Source organism: Neopsephotus bourkii, unplaced genomic scaffold (genome assembly GCF_033783945.1).
Source record: "Neopsephotus bourkii isolate Nb327-2 ecotype Australia unplaced genomic scaffold, CSIRO-AGI_Nbou_v1 NB_973, whole genome shotgun sequence".
NCBI classification, from domain to species: Eukaryota; Metazoa; Chordata; class Aves; order Psittaciformes; family Psittacidae; genus Neopsephotus; species Neopsephotus bourkii.
In genome coordinates, this window is record NW_026901467.1 from 1,063,062 (window position 1) to 1,086,189 (window position 23,128).

A 23,128-nucleotide genomic window follows, 5' to 3' on the forward strand; every position below is an offset into this window, starting at 1 on the left:
AAATTTATGAAGGTATAAATAACATCTAAATTTATTAAGATATAAACACCATAAAAACTTATGAAGATATGAGTAACATATAAATTTATTAATAAAGCTATAATAACACATACAAATTTATGAAGAAAGCTATAGATAACATACACATTTATAAAAACATAAAGATCATAAATGTATGCAGCTGTAAAATGACATAAATTTATTAATAAACCTATAAATGACACATACAAATTTATGAAGAAAGCTACAAAAGAACATGTGAATTTATGAGTAAAGATACAAATAACACATACAAATTTTTGAACAAAGCTATGAATAACATAAATTTATAAATAAAGCTATAAATAAGACATACAGATTTATGAATAAAGCTATACATAACATTTATTAATAGACCGATGAATAACATACAAATTTATGAAGAAAGCTATAAATAACACAATAATTTATGAATAAAGCTATAAATAATACAAACTTATTAATATAGCTATAAATAAAATATAAATATATCAATACAGCTATAACAAACATACAAATTTATTAATACAGCTATAAGTAAGACATAAATTTATGAAGAAAGCTACAAGATATAGATTTATGAAGAAAGCTATAAGTAACATAAATTTATACATAAAGCTAAAAAATAGCATACCAATTTATGACTAAAGCTATAAATAACATGATAATTTATGAATAAAGCTGTAAATAATACAAATTTATGAATAAAGCTATAACTAAAATATAAATGTGTTAATACAGCTATAACAAACCTATACATTTATTAAGCTATATATAACGTACAAATTTATGACTAAAGCTATAAATAACATGTTACGCTATAAATAATAAAATTTATTAATACAGCCAAAAATATATAAATGTATTAACACAGCTGTAAAGAACATACAAATTTATAAATAAAGCTAATAACAACATACAAATTTATGAATAAAGCTATAAATAACATACAAAATTATGAATAAAGCTATAAATAACATACGAAATTACGAATAAATCTATAAATAACAGAAATCTATTCATAAACCTACAAATAACACATAAAGTTATTAACAATGCTATAAACACCATGTAAATTTCTAATAAAGCTATAAATAACACATCAATTGATGAATATTGCTATAAGATACAAAATTATGAATAAAACAATATAAAATATACCATTTCATGAATAAAGCTATAAATAACATACAAAATTATGAATAAAGCTATAAATAACATATAAATTAATAAAGCTATAAATAACATATAAAATATTACTAAGCAATAAATAACACATATATTTATTAATAACGCTATAAATACCATAAAATTTTAGAAATCAAGCAATAAATAGCATACAAATTTATGAATAAAGCTATAAATAAGACACAAATGATGACTAAAGCTAGAAAGAACAAATTTATAAAGCTATAAATAACATACATTCATGAAAAAAGCTATAAAGATACAAGGCTTATGAATAAAGCAATAAATAAGATACAAATTTATAAATAAAGCTATAAATAAGATGCAAATTTATGACTAAAGCTATAAATAACAAATATCTAAATAAAGCTATAAATAACACAAATTTTTAATAAAGCTATTAATAACATAAAATTTATGACAAAAGCTATAACATAGATTTCTAAATAAAGCTACAAATAACATAGATATTTATCAATAAAGCTATAAATAACACATAAATTTCTAAATAAAGCTATAAATAACATACAAAGTTAGGAATAAACCTATAAATAAGATACAAATTTAGGAATAAAGCTATAAATAACATATAAATTTATAAATAAGGCTGTAAATAACACAAATTTAGAAATAAAGCTATAAATAGCATATAAATTTATGAATAAAGCTCTAAATAAGATACAAAATTATGACTAAACTAGAAACAACATAAATTTTTAAAGCTACAAATAAAACATACATTGATGAATAAAGCCCTAAATAAGATACAGACTTATGAATAAAGCAATAAATAAGATACAAATTTATAAATAAAGCAATAAATAAGATACAAATTTATGACTAAAGCTATATATAACATAGATTTCTAAATAAAGCTATAAATAACACAAATTTATAAATAAATAAATCTATTAACATACAAATTCATGACAAAAGCTATAACATATAAATTTCTAAATAAAGCTATAAGTAAGATAGATGTTTATATATAAAGCTATAAATAACACATAAATTTATGAATAAAGCTCTATATAAGATACAAAATTATGACTAAAGCTATAAATAGCTTATAAATTTATAAAGCTATAAATAAGATACAAAATTATGACTAAAGCTAGAAATAACATAAATTTATAAAGCTATAAATAACACATATATTGATGAATAAAGCTATAAATAAGATACAGACTTATGAATCAAGCAATAAATAAGATACAAATTTATAAATAAAGCTATTAATAACATGCAAATTTAGGACAAAATCTATAACATAGATTTCTAAATAAAGCTATAAATAGCATAGATATTCATAAATAAAGCTATATATAACACATACATTTCTAAATACCGCTATAAATAAGATATAAATTTATAAATAAGGCTATAAATAACACACAAATTTAGAAATAAAGCTATAAATAGCATACAAATCTATGAATAAAGCTATAAATATGATAAAAATTGTGACTAAAGCAATAAATAACATAAATTTATAAAGCTCTAAATAAGATACAAAATTATGGTTAAAGCTAGAAATAACATAAATTTTTAAAGCTATAAATAACACATAAATTGATAAATAAAGCTATAAATAACATACAGACTTATGAATAACGCAATAAGTAAGACATACATTTGGAAATAAAGCCATAAATAACAAATTTAGAAATAAAGCTATAAATAACATAAATTTCTAAGTAAAGCTATAATTAGCATAGACAGTTCTAAATAAAGCTCTAAATAACACATAAATATATAAATAAAGCTACAAATAAAATACAAAGCTACGAATAAAGCAATAATTAAGATACAAATTAGGAAAAAGCTATAAATAAGATATGAATTTATAAATAAGGCTATAAATAAGATAGAAATTTAGGAATAAAGCTATAAATAAGCTATAAATTTATCAATAAGGCTATAAATAAGATAGAAATTTAGGAATAAAGATATAAATAAGCTCTAAATATATGAATAAGGCTATAAATAAGATAAAAATTTAGGAATAAAGCTATAAATAAGCTATAAATTTATGCAGAAGATAAAAATTTAGGAATAAAGCTATAAATAAGCTATAAATTTATGCAGAAGATAAAAATTTAGGAATAAAGCTATAAATAAGGTATAGATTTCTAAATAAAGCTATAAATATGATACAAATTTAGGAATAAAGATATAAATAAGCTACAAATATATGAATAAGGCTATAAATAAGATAAAAATTTAGGAATAAAGCTATAAATATGCTATAAATATAAAAATAAGGCTATTAATAAGATAAAAATTTAGGAATAAAGCTATAAATAAGATATTAATTTATAAATAAGGCTATAAATAAGATACAAATATACGAATAAAGCTATAAATAAGCTATAAATTTACGGAGAAGATAAAAATTTAGGAATAAAGCTATAAATAAGGTATAGATTTCTAAATAAAGCTATAAATATGATACAAATTTAGGAATAAAGCTACATATATATAGCTGTTTATATAGAAAGCTATAAATAAGACATAAATTTATGAATAAAGCTCTACATAAGATACAAAGTTATGACTAAAGCTATAAATAGCTTATAAATTTATAAAGCTATAAGATACAAAATTATGACTAAAGCTAGAAATAACATAAATTTATAAAGCTATAAATAACACATACATTGATGAATAAAGCTATAAATAAGATACAGACTTATGAACCAAGCAATAAATAAGATACAAATTTATAAATAAAGCTATTAATAACATACAAATTTAGGACAAAATCTATAACACAGATTTCTAAATAAAGCTATAAATCACATAGATATTTACCAATAAAGCCTTAAATAACACATAAATTTATAAATAAAGCTAAAAATAAGATTCATGGTTAGGAATAACGCTCTAAAGAAGATACAAATTATGACTAAAGCTAGAAATAACATAACTTTATAAAGCTATATTATAAACACATGCATTGATGAATAAAGATATTAGCTACAGACATGAATAAAGCAATAAGACAAATTTCTAAATAAAGCTATAAATAAGATACAAATTTATGATTAAAGCTATAACATAAATTTCTAAATAAAGCTATAGATAGCATAGATATTCATAAATAAAGCTATAAATACCACATAAATTTCTAAATAAAGCTATAAATAAGAAACAAAATTAGGAAAAAAGCCATAAATAAGATATAAATTTATAAATAAGGCTATTAATAACACACACATTTAGAAATAAAGCTATAAATAGCATACAAATCAATGAATAAAGCTCTAAATCCGATAAAAATTATGACTAAAGTTATAAATAACTTATAAATTTATAAGGATCTAAATAAGATACCAAATTATGATTAAAGCTAGAAATAACATAAATTTTTAAAGCTATAACACATAAATTGATAAATAAAGCTATAAATAACATACAGACGTATGAATAACGCAATAAATAAGACACACATTTAGAAATAAAGCTATAAATAACAAATTTAGAAATAAAGCTATAAATAACATATAAATTTCTCAATAAACCTATAAATAGCATAGATATTTCTAAATAAAGCTATAAATAACACATAAATTTCTAAATAAAGCTACAAATAAAATACAAAGTTATGAATAAAGCAATAATTAAGATACAAATTTAGGAATAAAGCTATAAATAAGATATGAATTTATGAATAAGGCTATAAATAAGATATACATTTGTAAGGTTCTAAATAAGGTAGAAATTTAGGAATAAAGCTATAAAGAAGCTATAAATATATAAATAAGGCTATAAATAAGATACAAATTTAGGAATAAAGCTATAGATAAGCTATAAATATATAAATAAGGCTATAAATAAGATACAAATTTACGAATAAAGCTATAAATAAGGTATAGATTTCTAAATAAAGCTATAAATATGATACAAATATAGGAATAAAGCTATAATTAAGCTATGAATTTATAAATAAGGCTATTAATAAGATACAAATTTAGGAATAAAGCTATAAATAAGCTATAAATATATACCTAAGGCTATAAATAAGATACAAATTTAGGAATAAAGCTATAAATAAGCTATAAATATATAAATAAGGCTATAAGTAAGATAGAAATTTAGGAATAAAGCTATAAATAAGGTATAAATTTATAAATAAGGCTATAAATAAGATACAAATTAGGAATAAAGCTCTAAATAAGATATGAATGTATGACTAAGGCTATAAATAAGATATACATTTGTAAGGTTATAAATAAGGTAGAAATTTGGGAATAAAGCTATAAAGAAGCTATAAATATATAACTAAGGCTATAAATAACATAGAAATTTAGGAATAAAGCTATAAATAAGCTATAAATATATAAATAAGGCTATAAATAAGACACAAATTTAAGAATAAAGCTGTAAAGAAGCTATAAATATATAAATAAGGCTATAAATAAGATACAAATTTAGGAATAAAGCTATAAATAAGCTATAAATTTATAAATAAGGCTATAAATAAGATAGAAATTTAGGAATAAAGCTATAAATAAGCTATAAATTTATAAATAAGGCTATAAATAAGATAAAAATATAGGAATAAACCTATAAATCAGCTATAAATTTATAAACAAGGCTATAAATAAGATACAAATTTAGGAATAAAGCTATAAATAAGCTATAAATATATAAATAAGGCTATAAATCAGGTAGAAATTTAGAAATAAAGCTATAAATCAGCTATAAATAAGATACAAATTTAGGAATAAAGCTATAAATAAGCTATAAATTTATAAATAAGTCTATAAATAAGACAAAAATTTAGGAATAAACCTATAAATAAGGTATAGATTTCTAAATAAAGCTATAAATAAGCTATAAATTTATAAATAAGGCTGTAAATAAGATAGAAATTTAGGAATAAAGCTATAAATAAGCTATAAATATATAAATAAGGCTAGAAATAAGACAGAAATTTAGCAATAAAGCTATAATTAAGCTCTAAATATAGAAATAAGGCTATAAATAAGATAGAAATTTAGGAATAAAGCTATAAATAAGCTATAAATTTATAAATAAGGATATAAATAAGATAAAAATATAGGAATAAACCTATAAATAAGGTATAGATTTCTAAATAAAGCTATAAATAAGCTATAAATTTATAAATAAGGCTGTAAATAAGATAGAAATTTAGGAATAAAGCTATAAATAAGCTATAAATATATAAATAAGGCTAGAAATAAGACAGAAATTTAGCAATAAAGCTATAATTAAGCTCTAAATATAGAAATAAGGCTATAAATAAGATAGAAATTTAGGAATAAAGCTATAAATAAGCTATAAATTTCTAAATAAGGATATAAATAAGATAGAAATTTAGGAATAAAGCTATAAATAAGCTATAAATTTATAAATAAGGCTATAAATAAGATAAAAATTTAGGAATAAAGCTATAAATAAGCTATAAATATATAAATAAGCCTATAAATAAGCTATAAATTTATCAATAAGGCTATAAATAAGATAGAAATTTAGGAATAAAGCTATAAATAAGATATAAATATATCAATAAGGCTATAAATAACTCGCAGGAGGGATCCAGCTGCTCCGCCTGTTCCCACGCTCCTCACTCTGGTGTCTCCCTCCAGAAGCAGCCCCTCTTCCAGGCTCCGCCTTCCAGCTCCTGGTGATCTAGGAAGCAAACAACACCAAGGAAGTATCAGGCCCTGCCTGTGGCTCACCTGGCAGCACGCACAGCAACTCTGCTGCCATCAGGGACAGTCAAATCCGGCCAAAGGCGGCCTGCGACTTGAAAATCTGAGGCTGTTTTTCTCCTCTGTTGCAGCACACAGGTGCTGTGCACACAGATGCAGCACACCTATCAGCAGGCTGCTGTGAAATTTCTTTAGTGATCTGAGACAGAAAGGTTGCACTCGTGCCCTCACTTCGGCAGCGTGGTGGGGTTTTCCCCTCTTACTTCAACAGTCACCTCATTAGTCAGTGTTCCCTTTGTGGCACTGTCACCCTCCAGCAAACATACCCACAGCCTGCATCTCAGTGCTGTGTACTGTGACATGCGGGGCTCTGACACAACTCCCACTGCTTCAGCTGTTATTGACGCATAGAATTTATTCCCTTGTCCACCTAGGAGTCCTCAGCACCAGCTTACGTATAGAAGCGTGTGGGCAAGTACGCCAAGAGCTCGTACGAGTGCAATAGTTGACCTGAAGGCCCGGGGAGGTACTTACACTGCAGACAATAACTCAGCTCTTGTGATCTCCCCTTGCTGGAAGAGTTTCAGAGCACCTGTCTTGCCCACCTCTAAAACATGTAGCATCTCTTAGCAGGGACTTACCCTGCTCTGCGCTGCGTCTTCTCTTCCTGCACAGATGCTTTCCAGGGGACCCTGCCTCTTCTGCAGCTTTCATTTCTGCCTCGGCTCCTGAAGTCAGTTCTCTTTCTTCTGTCACCCATCCGCATTTAACACTCCCATTCTCCTTTAAATAAACACAGCAAAAAAAATGAAATAAACCCAAAGAACACTCAATAGTTTCCTGGGGAGTTTTACCTCTATTTAGCACTTACTTGTTCTGCACTGAACAGTCCTTCCAGAACAAACATTTCAGATCTTTGAGCTGGGTTGTGATCCAGCTGCTCTCCATGTTCTTCAGGGGCTCCCTGGGTGGTCACATAGTCTTGTGCTGTTTCAGCAGCAGCAGTGCTTTCTCTGTCCGCATTGATGTAGCTTTCAAGCAGCTCTCCATCCCAGCTTTCTGCAGCCTCCCGTGTCACTACATCAGCGCTGTCTGATGCATAAATATCATTGAAAAACTGAAACACATCTTCATAACTTAATTCCGGCAGCACCTCCTCATGTTCGGATGCATGATGTACCCCACAAGAGGGCAGGCATTCAGCTGCAGAAGGTGGCTGCAATTCAGGACTCTGTGAGAAACAAAATACAGGGAATTTCTAGATCAAAAAATCACCACCATTTTCAGTCAGGGCTGATGGATTTTACCGCTCCTGAGGACTGTGCGAGTGCTTACTGATGATCAGTACATAAGCAGGGCAGGATGATCAATGCTGTAGCTGGCTGCATCCCTCAGCAGGACCTCGGGGAAGTGTCTGCCCCAGAGCACACGCAAGGGAAACTGATTATTGGCCAGAGCTCAGTGAGATCCACAGGCAAAGCGCTGTGTTCTGTACCACCTGCACAGCCCCTGCCACCCTGCTCCGGGAGAAGTGATGGAGGCTACGCTAAGGCTAGGAAATCTCAAGCCCTTTTGATCCTGTTCTGTACACTGCTCCTGTTGTCCTGCTCAGAGGCAGCCAGGCACTGACGTGGCACCACTGGTTTACACCCCTGCTTGCCTTTGGGATGCTCACACGCAGGGGACCTTCCGCCAACCTCTGCCCAGATGCACCAGCAGCTTTTGACTGCCAGTTCCCTGCCTGTGGCCGCATCATCCAAGCAACCACTAACCAGGAAGTGGTTAACCAGGAAGTTGCCGGGCCACTTACTGCTTAAGTAACCAGTCCATCTCTTCTGACTCCGTGGACTTGCTTCTCAAAGGAAGCCCCTTTCAACAGTGTATTGCTATTACCTTTCAATCTAGCCACACCACCACCCCCTGACGACTCCTCTGGGACCAGGTGCTATCCCAGACACTCATCTAAGCCTTCTGACATCAGAACTGATGTGATTGTGACTCCCCATCACTCACATTGATCCTCACGTGCTGGAGAGAAAAGCAGCTCACAGTGGAAGTGAGAGGACAAAGATACACTGTTTGAAATATAAATACCAGCCTACCAGTGGCACGACTGGCTCTTGGCTATTTCTAGCCTTACAGCAACGTTACCCTGGCCATAACCTGCCCAGCTCAGGTAGGCTCATATTAAAACAGACAAACATGCAAAAAGGACAAAAGATTGGTATTTGCAGGACAAGAAACTGGATGATCAGGCTTGCACAGGTCAACCCTTTTTCAACACACACCAGCAGAGCGTGCCTCGCTTATCCCCTCTGAGGAAAAAAAGTATCTCCATGCTGCTGGAATGCAAAAGGAAACCCTGGCATTTTTACAGATCCAGTCCCAAACTTCTCTCCTTCCTGCCGTAAGCCCAGAACCCTGTGGTCCGTGCACCAGCTCTCCTCCCTTCCCCCTGCTCTCTGTGCCCTGCACTCACCTGCACAAAGACGCAGTCGGTGGACGCCGCAGCCGCAGCACTGGCGCTGACAATCAGAGGTGCTCCCTGGGCAGGGGGTGAACACTGCAGGGTGACTGCAAAATTCAAACACAGGGATCAGACTGCCAGAACTGGTGCCCAGGGTGCACAGTTCTATTGCTTACTTGCATTAAACACTGCAGTAACCACTCAGTAAGCTAACTGCCTGAAATGGATTATGACCTCCCCACTGATTGTAAGACTGTGTTCTCCACCTTAAAACATATTTCTCCTAAAGTTCACAGTAATTAAATGGTACAAGTGTGACTTGAGAGCTGAATCAAGATTCCACACACACCTGCTTCACCCACACACTTTTGTACTTCCCTGCTGATTGCAGAGAAGGCATTTCTAAGCTCTTCTGTCTCTGATACAGTTCATCTCATCAGAGCCAGAAGAAATGAGCAGCTAAAGCACATTCTGTCACCGGCTGGTAGCAAGTAACGGACAGGGAACACACATCTCACTGCAAGCACACACGTCAGATACACACGCAGTGACAGAGCACTGGGGGAAAACATTTCATGCACCACTTTGCAGGAACTTCTCAAGCAGCAAGTGGAGAACTTTTGCCGTACGTGTTGGATCCAGGCCTTGCAAGCACTGCCCTGGAGACGCGCAGCTGCCGGGTTCTGGAAGGGCAGCACCAGCTGGAGCCCATCGCTGAAGCGGCAGAAGGGAGCACACCGTCTGCAGAGTGTATGTGACCTCCGTGCAGCACTTGCGGACGACTGGAAAGGGAGCCCCCTGGCCTGGGAAAGCTGGGGAAGCCCAGTGCCCTGGCAGCGACCCAACAGAACCCTGCCATGGTCTGCAAGGGGCCGGAGGCTGCTGGGAAGTCCTTATCTGGAAAGCAGGGTGGTTCTGGCATGAGGCCGCTCTGGTGCAGGAAGGAAAGCAGCTGTCTGGACGACAAGGTTGTGGAGCCTCTCCTGAAGTCAACAGTCCTGCAAAACAAAGGGAAACAAGGACTAAGGGAAGGAGTTTTCACTAGCCCTGAAAGGCAGGATGAGGAGCCAAGGCTCCACAACGTTCCCTGGGAAGACCACCTTTGCTCCAATATTCTTAATCCAGAAACAGACTCTATTCTTACACCTAAACATACAGTAACTGCTGTAGCACTGCCACCTGAACACACAGGAACATCACTGCTGTGCCAACACACAGTCATCTCTGGAGCACTCAGTCTCCTGAAACCCTCAGGAGCAAGTGATGGCTACTTAGAAATGTGCTATTATAAATCAAAATGGGCAGGAGCTGACTAAACCGGCGCAAGCCATTTGGGAAATGCTGTGCGTAACATCAGGCAGTAAGGTAAAATAAAGGGGGAATGGTGAAGCAGGGCTCTACCAAACTCCAGTGCTGACAGCACACGGGCAGCCAAGGCAAGGGCAATGTCCAAATCCTAAACGTGACTCTGAGAGCACTTGATCACAAGTCACTCAGCTTGTCAAGGAAAACAAAAGCAAAGCCAGCTTTTTTCCAGGTAGCTCAACCTAAAAGCTCAGACTTTGCCGTTTTGTTACTTCCAACATATTCCCTTTCGTCTTCCCTGGTTTCCTCTCTCGGTCAGTTATGGTTTCATGGAATGGTACTTGCCCTCATACGGTCGGTCACCCATCGCTTCACACAGATTTAACGACAGCTTATGGAGCAACCCTTCAAGGAGAAGTAACGGTCACCTGGTAGGGCTGTGCCAGCTCCACAGAGACAGGGTGAGGGTGCTCTTACTGCAGCCCCCGACAGAGGCTGTCTTGCAGCCGAGGGGCAGAGGGAACCACCCGCGAACCTCGCTCCCCGTGCCTGCTGGCAGCGCATCTCCCTGCACGAACAACAACGGCTTTCCCGCACCGGCGGAGCTGAGCGGCCGCCAGCAAGGTCAGGCAACCCTGCTCCGTGCGGGGGTGCCGATCGCCAAACCCCAGAGCACCCAGTGCTTCTCGGCCCGCAGCCCGGGGCCACCCCAGCTCACCGGGTCTGGCAGCCTCGCCGAGCGTCGAGGGCAGGCACTGGGAGAGCTGGGCCGGGTGGCTGGGCAGCTCCAGCCCGGCCGCCAGCTTCGCCTTGTTGGCGCTCGTCCGCCGCTTGAGACACACGAGGAGGTCGGGGCGGTCGCGGCGGAAATGGGGGCTGTGGAAGTGGAGCAGGGCCCCGGGGGCGCTGCCGCAATCGCCCCCCGCCGGGTCCTGCAGGTGCCCGAGCCCGGGTCCCGGCCCCAGCTTGCGGAACCCGTACAGGTTCAGCTGCCGGATGAAGCTGCCGAAATTTCTGGTCTTAAAGAACTCGGCGGCCAGCGCCGCCCCGTCGCCGGCCGCCTCCGCGCCCAGCAGCTCTCGCTCGAAGAGCCGCTGGTCGATGAGCAGCCCCTCGCCACGGGCATCCCAGCGCACGGAGCCGCAGCGCGGGCTGTTCACCAGCTGCCAGAGCTTGGCCGGGAAGTGGCTGGGGTTCACAGCGCCGGGCAGCCGCTGGCCCTCCATGGCGCTCCCCGACAACGGACGCACCGGCCGCTCTCGCTCCACCGCCCGCCGGGCAACGCCCGGCCCCGTCGGCCCGCCCTGCGGGAGCGACACCGGCCCGCGCGGCCGCCCGGCACGGGACCGGCTTCAGCCAGCGCTGCCCGCCGGCCCCGGCCCCGCCTCGCCCTCGGCACAGCCGCACCCGCAGCACCGCCAGAGCCCGCCGGGCCCGCAGCGGCTCCCCGCTCCCCCAGCCCCGCCGGTCCCCTCGGCCGCTCCCCGCTCCCTCAGCCCCAAGAGCAAAATCAGGACAAGAACTTAAAAAACAAACCTGCAGCAACAAGACCAAAGCTCAAATCTCATCACTAGCAACAGCTCATCACAGCTCTCCAACAAACTTTGCTCCTCTAGAACTAGACAGGGAAAAGGGAAACGTGAACCAGCAGTGATGCACAACGCAACTGCTCAGCACCCGCTCAGCGGTACCCAGTCTGACCCGAGGGGGGGACCTGCGCCTTCCGGCTGACTCCCCCCACTTTATGTACCAGGTGTCCTGCCTCTGCTTCCTCCTGGATTCCCCTGCCCCTCCTCACTGGCAGAGCAGGAGAGACTGGAAAGTCCTTGCTCAGCCGAAGTGCTACTGAGTAACAGCTAAAACAGCCGTGTGCTACCAGCGTGTTCCCAGAACCAAGCCAGAACACAGCACTGCGCCAGCCGCAGGGAAGAGAATCAATTCTGGCCCAGCCAGAACCAGGACAGTATCCACACCTTATTCCATACCATTCCCGTCATGCCAGGTCCAACTGATTCTTCAGAGGTTTAACATTCAGAAAAGAGCCAACATTCTTTCTTCATAGCACTCTAAGGGCAGCAAGCAGATTCCTTGCACTTCTTTCTCTGCCGGGCTGTTGTTCTTAGACCTCAAGGAAGAAGGCGGCACTAAACTCTCCCTCATAAACACACAGAAGTCTCAAGACAGCAAGTGGAGCAGCCAAAGAGAAGCCCATGTACATCAGCAGACCCCAGCACTCCAACAAGACCCTGAACTCCTATCTTACCAAAGCAAAGACAAATTCAACTCATAGTATTCATCTCAGGAAAACACAACAAAATGAACCCAGCTCCCTGCACACCTTCCTCTCCAAGCCCAACTCTCCCAGAACAATCAGCAGCTTCAGAGAACCTTCTGCTGCCTGCTAAGGGTAACAAAGCCCACTTGTGAGCACCCTGCTCCCACTCTTCTCACTGCTCATTCTGTAGCTGAAGCCCACCGAAAATAATCCAGTGGGGTTTATGAGGAGTAATGGAATTATCAACTTCATTCCTACACATGGGGACCTCCAGAAAGGTGCCCCCAACACGGCAATCTGCCCTTGCCTTGCCACCTTGAACACCACTGCCGTACTGACCCTCTGCTGCATCACTTTGGTGTGCTGGAGCACGGCTCCACAGTGCCAACATCCAGCTGCTGTTCCCAAGCACGTAGCACCAGGACAGAAAGCAGTTGCTGAGCATCACTTTTTTTTTTTTTTTCTCCTTAGGTTTTTTCCCCACGGTTTTTGTTCCACTCTTTTTACCCCCACGGTTATTTTATCCCCACGTTTTCCCCCTTCCAGTTCCCCTCCTGCTCCCGTTTTCACCCCCCTCCCCCAAATTTTTTTTTAATTATTTTTTCCCCACAGGTTTCCCTCTTTTTTTCTCTCTCCTCCGGAGTTGTTCGGGGACTTTTTTCTTTCACCCCCGCCCCTACCCCTGTTTTTTTGGAGATTTTTTTTTTTTTTTTGAGGGGAGTATTTGTTGGTGTTTGTTTATTTCGATGGTTTTCTTACTTTTGCTGCAGTTTTTTCCATAGTGTTTTTCGTTCCACCCTTTTATCCTCCATTCCCTCCCGCCCCGGCATTTTCCTCCCTCCCCCTTTCTCTCTCCCACTGTTTGCCCCCAGGCTGGTAGGTTTCTATCCCAAGGTTTCCCACATGCACAATTCCCTCCCCACTTGGTTCCCCACCCACATTTTCCCTTCTGGTTGGTGGGGTTTCCCCCCCCCAGTTTTCCCTCACCACTTTTCTTCCCCATCCCTCCCCCCCGCCCCTTTTTTCCCCCATTGTTTTGTTGGGTTTTCCTCACAAGGATGGGGATTTTTTTGACACACCCCCACTTTTTTTTCCTCTTACACTAACACCGGCCCCGGGGTTTCATTTGGGTTGGGGGAGGTTGTTTTTATTGATGGGTTTGAGTGAGGGTTGTTTTCCCTCTCCCCCCCCCCCCCCCCCGCCCTTTTATTTTCTGGCTGTTTTTTTCTCCCCAAGTTGGTGTGGGGCTTTGGGTGCAGTTTTTGTTTGGTTGGGTTTTTTCTTTTTTCCATGTTCCTTTTTTTTCCTGGATTTTTTTTTTTACCTTTTTCTGTTCAAAATTTTTTAACCCCCCCGAGTTTTTTCCCCTCCCCCCCACTACCGTTTTTTTCTCTCCACCGGTTGTTGCAGGGGGTTCTCTTTTTCCAGTTTCTCCCTCTGCCTTTTTTCCCCCCCTCCACACTTCACCTCCCCCCGCTTTTCCTCCCACACGGGGTTGGGTTTTTTGGTTGTTTTTTTGTTCTTGGGGTTTTCCCCCTTCCTTTTTTTTTTGCTGGGTTTCCCCAGGTTAGTGCTTTTTGTTTGTTTGGGGGCTTTTTTTTTCAGGTGGTGGTGTGGTTGCTGTTGGGTTTCTGGGATTGTTAAGTTTTGGGTTTTTTTCTGCTTTTTCTTACCCCCAAAGATTTTTTTCATGTTGTTTTTTCTTTATTCCTTTTTCCATTTTTTATTATTATTATTTTATTTATATTTTGCTGGATTTTATCTCTGGTTTTTATCAATGCATTTTATCCTCTCCCTCCCCCCCCCCCCCTTTTTTTTTTCCCCTTCCAGTTGGTGAAGTTTTTCCACAGTTTGAGGGGATTGTGACCACTGGAAATCCTGCATGCTGGTAATCCTCTGTAGTGCCTTTGCACCTTGCAGTGGCCCTGTGAGGTTTTATGATGCCCATTTTACAGCTATAAAATTAAAGTTGACTTTGGAAATCTCCACTGGCTGAGAACTGCGTCCTGTTTTACAAGGCTGTGCTGGTTGATACTGTTAAAGTTTCTGGCCAGATCTGTTGTAAACTGTACAGTTACAAGCTGTAAATATGGCATGGTCAGTGATGCTGTCATGGTTAATACCACAGAATAGTTGTGGTTGGAAGATGCCTCTGCAGATCCTCTAGTCCAACCCTGCTGCTAAAGGCAGGGTCAAGCAGGGCAGGATAGGTAGTGCCAAGCTGCTGCATCCCACCATGGATGCCTTTTGCTCTGTGCCAAGGTAACCCCTTTCTCTGCCTCCGGAGGTAACAGTGAATGTTGAGTAAGGACAGTAAGAAGCAATAACAAGTGCTAAATTTACTCCTGCTCTTATGCAGAGTACAGGGAGGGTTTAGATGAGCTCTTAGGCAGAAGTTCTTCCCTGTGAGGATGCTGAGGAGCTGGCACAGGGCGCCCAGAGAAGCTGTGGCTGCCCCATCCCTGGCAGTGTTCAAGGCCAGGTTGGACACAGGGGCTTGGAGGAAGCTGTCCTAGTGGAAGTTGTCCCTGCCCGTGGCCGGGGTTGGAGCTGGATGAGCATTAAGGTCCCTTCGACACAAACCAGTCTGGGATTCATTCCGCGGTTCCACCGCTCGCTGATGCAGGAGGACGAGCCCTCCCTCGTCCTGCAGCACACAAGCAGCGCACCCGGGGCTGCCTCCCGCGGCCCAACCAGCACCGCCCGTGCCCGACCGCCACCACCGGGAACTACGGAGCCCCGCGGCCGCGGCCCCGAGCCCCGTCTGTCGCTCGCCGCCGAGCGCCGCGCAGGGGCTGTGTGATGGCGCCATCTAGCGGCGCTCTGGAGCAGCGCCGCCCGCTCCGCCCCGGCGCCGTGTTACTCATCCCCTTCCTTACCTGTGTGGAACACGAGCGCACACAGGGCCCCCGCCAAGGCGCAAGGCACAAGGCGCATTGTATTGTTGCAGCAGCGTGTTTTCACAGTGCTGCGGTTACTGCGTTACTGCACTTGAAACTCGGGCATCGTTACTAACCAAAGCCCTTCAAGAAAGCCACCCAAACACGCTCACCTTATCGCAAAGAACCAGGCTTTGCCTGTCCACAGGCAGCAGTTAAGGTCAGCAGTTTAAAGGGGTGAAGAAAACGTGGGCACACACACATAAATAACCCCCAAACATTCCCCCCCCCCCCCCCCGATTTTACAAACTAACATGCTCACAGCTTACTTCCATCTTATAAACTTCTCACACCTTGATTCGACTTCCCAGGATTTCTGCTAAGCTGGGGGGGAGGGGGTGTTGGGGGTTGTGTGTGGAATGAAAGCCAACAGGCTTTCATTTTTCTACTGCATTTCTACTTATACACCTTGAGATTCCAACTGCAGTGCCCTGCTCCAGAAACAACCACTCACGTTGCAGTTCATTCCTTGAACAACTAAAGCTAGGCGAGGATGAGGAAACCCAGTTAACAGCGCCTGGGGGTGTTTAGTCTGGAGAAGAGAAAGCTCAGGGGAGGACCTTATCACTCTCGCCTGCCAAGAGGATGGAGCCAGGAGGGGAGTGTTCTCTGCTCCGCAGTCATGGAACAAAAGAAAACGGCCTCAAGTTGTGCCAGGGGAGGTTTAATCTAGGTGTTAATACATAGCATTAAAGGGAAGTTTAAGCAAATATCAACAAAACAACAGCACATCTTTGGCTTCACCATCCCAAGCCCTAGCAACAATTCAGGCAGTGAAATCACATCAATATCAGAGATGCTTCTGTAGTTTGGGCATTCTCCCACTGGATACTGTGCTTGCCTTCGCTGAATTCCAAAAGAAGCTTAGCCAGCCCTCGTCTTTTGCTGGCCAGTTCTTTCAGGTCCAGTATGTGTTTCCCTTCTCTCCAGCTGTAGATTGTCCTCTTAGTAAGTCTTGAGCTGCTAAGCATCACAGGAGTCACCCCTGAACTGCTGCCTTGCAAAAAAACCTGCTTCCAGCTAAGAACAGGCTGGCACTAGAAAACATCTGGCTTGTACAGAAAACAAGCATCAGAAACACCATTAGTCTGTCACCATATGACAGAACAATGTGATTTTGCATCGCTTGCTACTGGTACAAACCTTGCACACAATGATATTTTCTGTGGCAGCAATAGTAAGAAGTCGCAGAGTATGTCTGAGACAGAAACAGCCTTTTCCTGAAGTACCATGCCATAACTTCTCTCATCATTACAGGGAGCAACTGGAAAGCCGCTGCTGCCCGGCAAAGTCTCCAAAGCAAGCAGCAGCACGAGGAAGGGCTTGCAAGCTCACAAGGTAACAGGAGGAAAAGGCTACCCCCCATTTAGAGGAAGTCTGTGTACCTGCCATTTCATGTCTTCCTGGAAGGTAAAGAAAAGAATGAATTTCACTCACTTTTGCTGTACTCAGAGTTGTAAAAGTGGGTGATGCACAGATATGTTACAGAACCATTAAGAGTGGGGGCACAGCCTAGCCTGCCTTAATCCTCAAACCTTTTGTTCCATTTCATGCCATAGATTTGCTATAATTCAGCCTCTAGCTTTGCCTACAGCCATGGACTACATAACTGTGTTCTGGCTTATGCTACAGATCAGTTATGACATGGATACCCTAAGAAAAAGCAACTGTTTTCCTAGGGTTTTCATTTCTCTTCCATCACCATCTGTTACGTATTTCACACTGTTCAACTCTATACCCAAATTGCTCACAAACCCGTAAAACAAACACCTGATCGGATTAATTCTCATCAAGCTCTTTCCTTTTCTGAAAAGGAAATTGAACCTCTTGTACCTCAATCAGCTCCTCGATGCTTGCTTCATATTTATTGATGATCACATCTTCTCTTATCTTTGATCCTCCCTTTGGCTTTCCCCTGCCTCCAACTCCTTCACTGCTTTTTGGTAATGCTCTGTATCTCATTCTTCTTTCTCACTCGTTTTCCACCTTTTTTCTTTTCCTTGCTCAGATCTTGGTATGGTTCTGGAAGCTGGGAGGTTCCATGTCCTTTAAACATTCTCCTGGAAGTCTGGCCTCTTTGATGCTTGCTCCAGCTCTGGTGCACAACTGGTTCAAGATCTCAGAATATCTCCCTCAATATCAACCGAGTGCCAGGATTTCCCATTTCACTATTTTGACCTTGTATAACCTATAAACAAATTCCTCTTCACCTGCATAAGAACAAGCAATGATAATCCCGTGCTTTTTAACCAAATCAGGTCTAATAGAAACATAGAATCATAGGATAGTTAGCGTTGGAAAGGACCTTAGGACCATCAAGTGCCAACCCCCCTGCCATGGGCAGGGACACCTCACACTAAACTATGTCACCCAATGCTCTGTCCAGCCTGGCCTTAAACACCGCCAGGGATGGAGCATTCACAGCTCCCTTGGGCAACCCATTCCAGTGCCTCCCCCCCCTTACAGTAAAGAACTTCCTCCTTACATCCAATCTGAACTTCCCCTCTTTAAATTTTAACCCGTTACCCCTTGTCCTATCACTGCAGTTCCTAATGAAGAGTCCCTCTCCAGCACCCCTATAGCCCCCCTTCAGATACTGGAAGGCTGCTATGCGGTCTCCACGCAGCCTTCTCTTCTCCAGGCTGAACAGCCCCAGCTTTCTCAGCCTGTCTTCATAATAGCATAACAGCAACTTCCTTTATCTAGTCTGCTAACAGCAGAGAGCTGCCACCAGTTGTTTCCTACACAAGACTGTCCCTCTGTGCCATTCCTTTAAAAAGGGAAATTTCCTTAACAGTTCTTAAAGATTAATCAAGTTAGATCCATCCAGCAAATTAAAAGGGTAAATTGTCTTGGACAAGGTCTACGCATTTTATATCTATGTAGTAAAGAACCTAAACTGGGAGCAGCTCTCCACAGCACCGTGGCAGCAAAACACCACAATTAAACGTGATTCCTCATTGCTGTCTACACAGCAAATAATTTATGCTTGCAAGAGACTTGTATTTCTCCTCCTATGACTGATTTGGAAGTACAAGATATTTTGTAACTCAAAAAGCATGCTATTTAAGCTGTTTAAATTCAAACCACTGTTCAAATTTCTCCAAATGAGTCAACTTTTAGTAAGGCCTAGAAATCCTGACGGGTGTTTCAGAGGATAAAACCAAAGAAAACTGCAGCAGCTGGACAGGAGCAAGCAAAAAATGAACCCCCACTTCTCACTTGTTCAGACTTCTTTAAGAGCTTTAGAGTGTAACAGAGTCTTTGCAGCCATTTTAAAGTTAGACAGCACATGGTAACAAAGGAACAAAACCAACTCTAACTTCTTGACCATGGTCAAAAGCTAAAGAAAGCATCCAAAAACCTGACGGTTCCACCGTGCTGTTATCTCACGTACAATTTCTCTTTCCTCAGTTTTAATTAGGCTAAGTTTAAGAATAGAGATAGCCTGCTCTTGAGATCATACCTGTAACTGCGGATGCGCTGCTACAAACACACCACTTCAGTCACCATTAGTAATGCCACCGTGATATCTTTATTCCACTCTCAAATCAAACACATGCTCATCCTCAATGATGCACTGCTTAGTTGTTTGCATTCAAATATGCATATAAACATCCAAAAGAGTTACCGTCAGTTTTTATTAAAAAACCCTAATGTTCATGTTTTTTCCCCAGTACAGCTGTATTTTCCTTAAAAAGTACTGTATGTATCAAAAATGTAAGGTTTATCCCCTCACTGTCAGTTGTCTTTGAAGAACTGTCAAACATCCCCAACTGGAATGAACTTCAGAAGAGTCTCAAGGAAAAGCTTTTAGCTTTCTAAATGTAGGACAAGAGGCTTAGTATTTTGTGGCATGAAGGCAACATGCCATCAGCAAGTAATCCTTGTGTTTACAGCCTTCTTTCAGGAACGGTATCCACTCCAAATCTCAGTTGAGAAGTCACACCCTGCACAAAACTAACCCAAGATCACGAGATACATTATGCAGATGGAGAGTACTTCAAGTTCCATCGACATTCATGTTTTTAACAGCTCTTTAAAGATGTAATGGTGCAGATTAAGTACAAGCTTTTTGCCTCAGTATAATACGCATTTCAAATTAAAATAAACCGTGGAAGACCAATAGCTTTACATTTTATTCCTCAGAAAAAGAATCTTAAAAGAAAGCATTCAGTAGTCCTCTTGTGCTTAAAATATTCAATGCATCAGAAAGCCAACAGGAAACAAAACACACACACATTCTGGTACACCATGATCAGAAAGGTAACATAACAAATGTTCAGGAATTGCACTGTATTTAAAACGCTCACTAGAATCTGCTCCACTTCTATGTGTGGCTACTGAAGCCGCTCAGTTCCTTTTCCTCTTTAACTGCCAGCCTGTGGAGGCCCTTCAGGGACGAGTGACGTGAAGAAGGTTGTGATAAAGGACCAAGCAGAAGCCACGAATCCAGGTCCCTGCATTGTATTGGCATCTTCGCCTGCATCTTCTCCACTGTCTTCATCGATCCCATCATCCGTAAGTCATTCCTTTAAAAACAGAAATTGAAGCAATTCAGCTGCTTCTTTTCAGACCTCTAACACAAGGTCAGCAGCAGCATCTTCCTATGTTAAGCAGCTTCTCTCAGAACAACCTCCTGAAGAATAACTAGCATATAAAGAGCCTGCGAGTGAAGCAGAGACCATCAGTAATTGTCAGCCTAGAAAAATACAGGACTTAAGCTGCAGGCACTGTCCAGGCATTACAACATACTTTATAATACATAGGAGTCTCAGAAGACACGTCTGCTGTTCCTCCCCATCTCTTCAAGATCAGGATTATTTGCATGTTGCCCATCACGATTCACATCCACCTTAATGGCTACCTGCTGTTGGCCTCACTCCTGCCTAAAGGGGAGCCATCCAGCTTGGTGTCTGTGTAAGAAAAAGGAACAGCTGAAAAGCAAACTTTTGAATTGAAGGCTGTAAGAGCCTCACCAGACACCACTCTACAATGATCAAGACACCAGCTCCCTAAGTGTGAATGTCCAGACCCTGTTCCTAAGACTAATGTGCTAAGACGGAAACCAGGAGCTGGGCACCTCCTACCCAACGTTCCCTCCAGAATAGTGCCTCCAACATGGACACCCTCACTTACTTACACACCTGAAACTCCATCTGTGTAAAACTCCATCTGTGTAAAGCCTCACTGGACACCACTCTCTGGTGACCGAGTCATCAGCAGCCTATGTGCGAATGTCCAGACCCTGCTCCTAAGCCCTTGGGGAACCTGCAGAGTCAGTCTCGCTGGGAGACAAACCGCTGGGCCCCGCAGCAGCCACTCCGCTCCGCACCACGCTCGCAGCATCCTTCATCCCGCACTTCCGTAATAAAGGGATGGCTCAATCACATCAAGGGCTTCCTTTTATTTCAGTCCGCGTGGAAAACAAGCAAGATTCCTGCCTTCCCTCCGCTGTGCACTATCAGCACCAAGCCCGCTGGCTCAACACTCTGTCCCGTGTTAGTTCAAACCCAAATAGCTGGGCATGTCCTACACACAGTGCCCTCCAAAACAGTGCCACCAACTTGGATATTCCCACTTACTTACACAACTACGAGTCCACCTCTGTAAAGCCACATAGGACACCACTCAGGCCAGTTTTGCCATAGAACGGAGCAAGGTCAAGAGACCTGAGCAGGAGATTCAGGTTTTGGGAATAAAACGGCAAGAAGGATGCCACCAGATCCCCACAGACGTGATCAGCAAGGGAACAGCAATGTCTCCACCAACCAGTAAGAAACACGAGCTTTCTCGGGTGTTGTGGGGTCTGGAGAAAGCACATCCCAAATTACAGTCTGGTTGTCAGCTTTCTCTATCACATGACCCGCCAGAAGAATGATTTCCAATGGGGCTCAAGAGCCTGAGGGTTTGGGTCCCTTTTCCAATTGCCTTGTCAACACCTGCTTACCTACAAAGTGACCCCAGCTACTTGGCTTCCCTGCCCTCTGATTCCAGGCTGCCGGCTCAATTACCTCAGCATCGGAGCAGCCAGGTGATAACGTCCTCACCTGCACCACAGCCAAAATCCTTCTGTATATCCCACAGCTCACTTAGGGCCAGGGAGCGAGAGCTTCGCTCTGCTTCTGCCCCTTCCTCTCTTTCTAGCGCTGGCCCTGTGCCGTCCTCTGTCACTGCACGAGCTGACTTCAGTGTCCAGTTCTTCTCTCTAGAGGGGCAACTGATAACAGCACAGACTGGTTCTTTGCTTCAGCCCAGGTGCCTGCTACCGGGCTGGAGTGGCCACAAGTGTCTGCTATCAGGGTTGGAGTGGCAGCAGTACCTGTGACCACGGCTGGAATGGCTAGAGTGCCTGCTGCTGAGGCTGCAGTAGCCACAGTGCACATTGCTGGGGTCTTGTTCTCCTTGAGGGTACTGGATAGTGCTGAGCAGGGCTCGGTGGGCATGGGACAGGCCCCAGCACGTTGTGGTGATTTTGCCTCTCTGGTATTGCCAGGACGATGCTTTTCCCAGCTAATGGAGTAGTTTTCCTGGATTTGGCACTTGTTCAGGGGTGAAGCTCCACAGCATGGCAGGGGCCACTGGCCTAGGTACTTGGCCATACTATCCCGCACGGCCTGCCACTCATAACTGTACAGCCTTGGGGAAGATGTCTGGGGGGTATGCTCACATCATTGTTTACCCTTAAGCAAGACCTGAACCATACGCAGCAACACGCTGGTTCCCAGCAAAGGAGCAGGTTGGTTTCATGGGTATTCAAAGGACATTTAACAACTCTGAAATTCCCAAAAGCCACCGTAAATAGCCTGGTGCGGAGGTAGAAGATGTGGGGGGACGTCTCCCCCATAGGTTGGTCATCCAAGGAGAAAAGGCAAGAGATACAATTATCAATAGTTCCCACAATGTGGATTCCAAAGTACAGAGGGGATGGCAGTGCTGAGAACACAGACCAGATTAACGATTTCTGATACACAGATGTCAGCGCTATTCTTAACATCAAGACACAAACACGGCTATTTAAACCATCAGATTTATTATTGCTATAAACACATATGAAGTTATAAATACCAATACATTTATTAATAAAGCTATAAATAACATATAAATTTATGAAGAAAGGTAAAAATGACACACAAATTTATGAAGGTATAAATAACATCTAAATTTATTAAGATATAAACACCATAAAAAATTATGAAGATACGAGTAACATATAAATTTATTAATAAAGCTATAATAACACATACAAATTTAT

At 41.0% G+C, this 23,128-nt stretch overlaps 1 protein-coding gene across 1 annotated transcript; it reads right to left on the minus strand.

Moving 5' to 3' along the window:
- Window positions 1-1,033: 1,033 nt before the first annotated feature.
- LOC133215398 (heat shock factor protein 5-like) lies at window positions 1,034-11,945 on the minus strand. Its single transcript, XM_061359416.1, is given in 8 exon segments — window positions 1,034-1,045; window positions 6,795-6,820; window positions 6,823-6,864; window positions 7,529-7,670; window positions 7,759-8,118; window positions 9,367-9,461; window positions 9,984-10,352; window positions 11,378-11,945. Coding segments are annotated over 8 exon segments (1,554 nt in total). The 5' UTR covers window positions 11,886-11,945.
- Window positions 11,946-23,128: the final 11,183 nt, after the last annotated feature.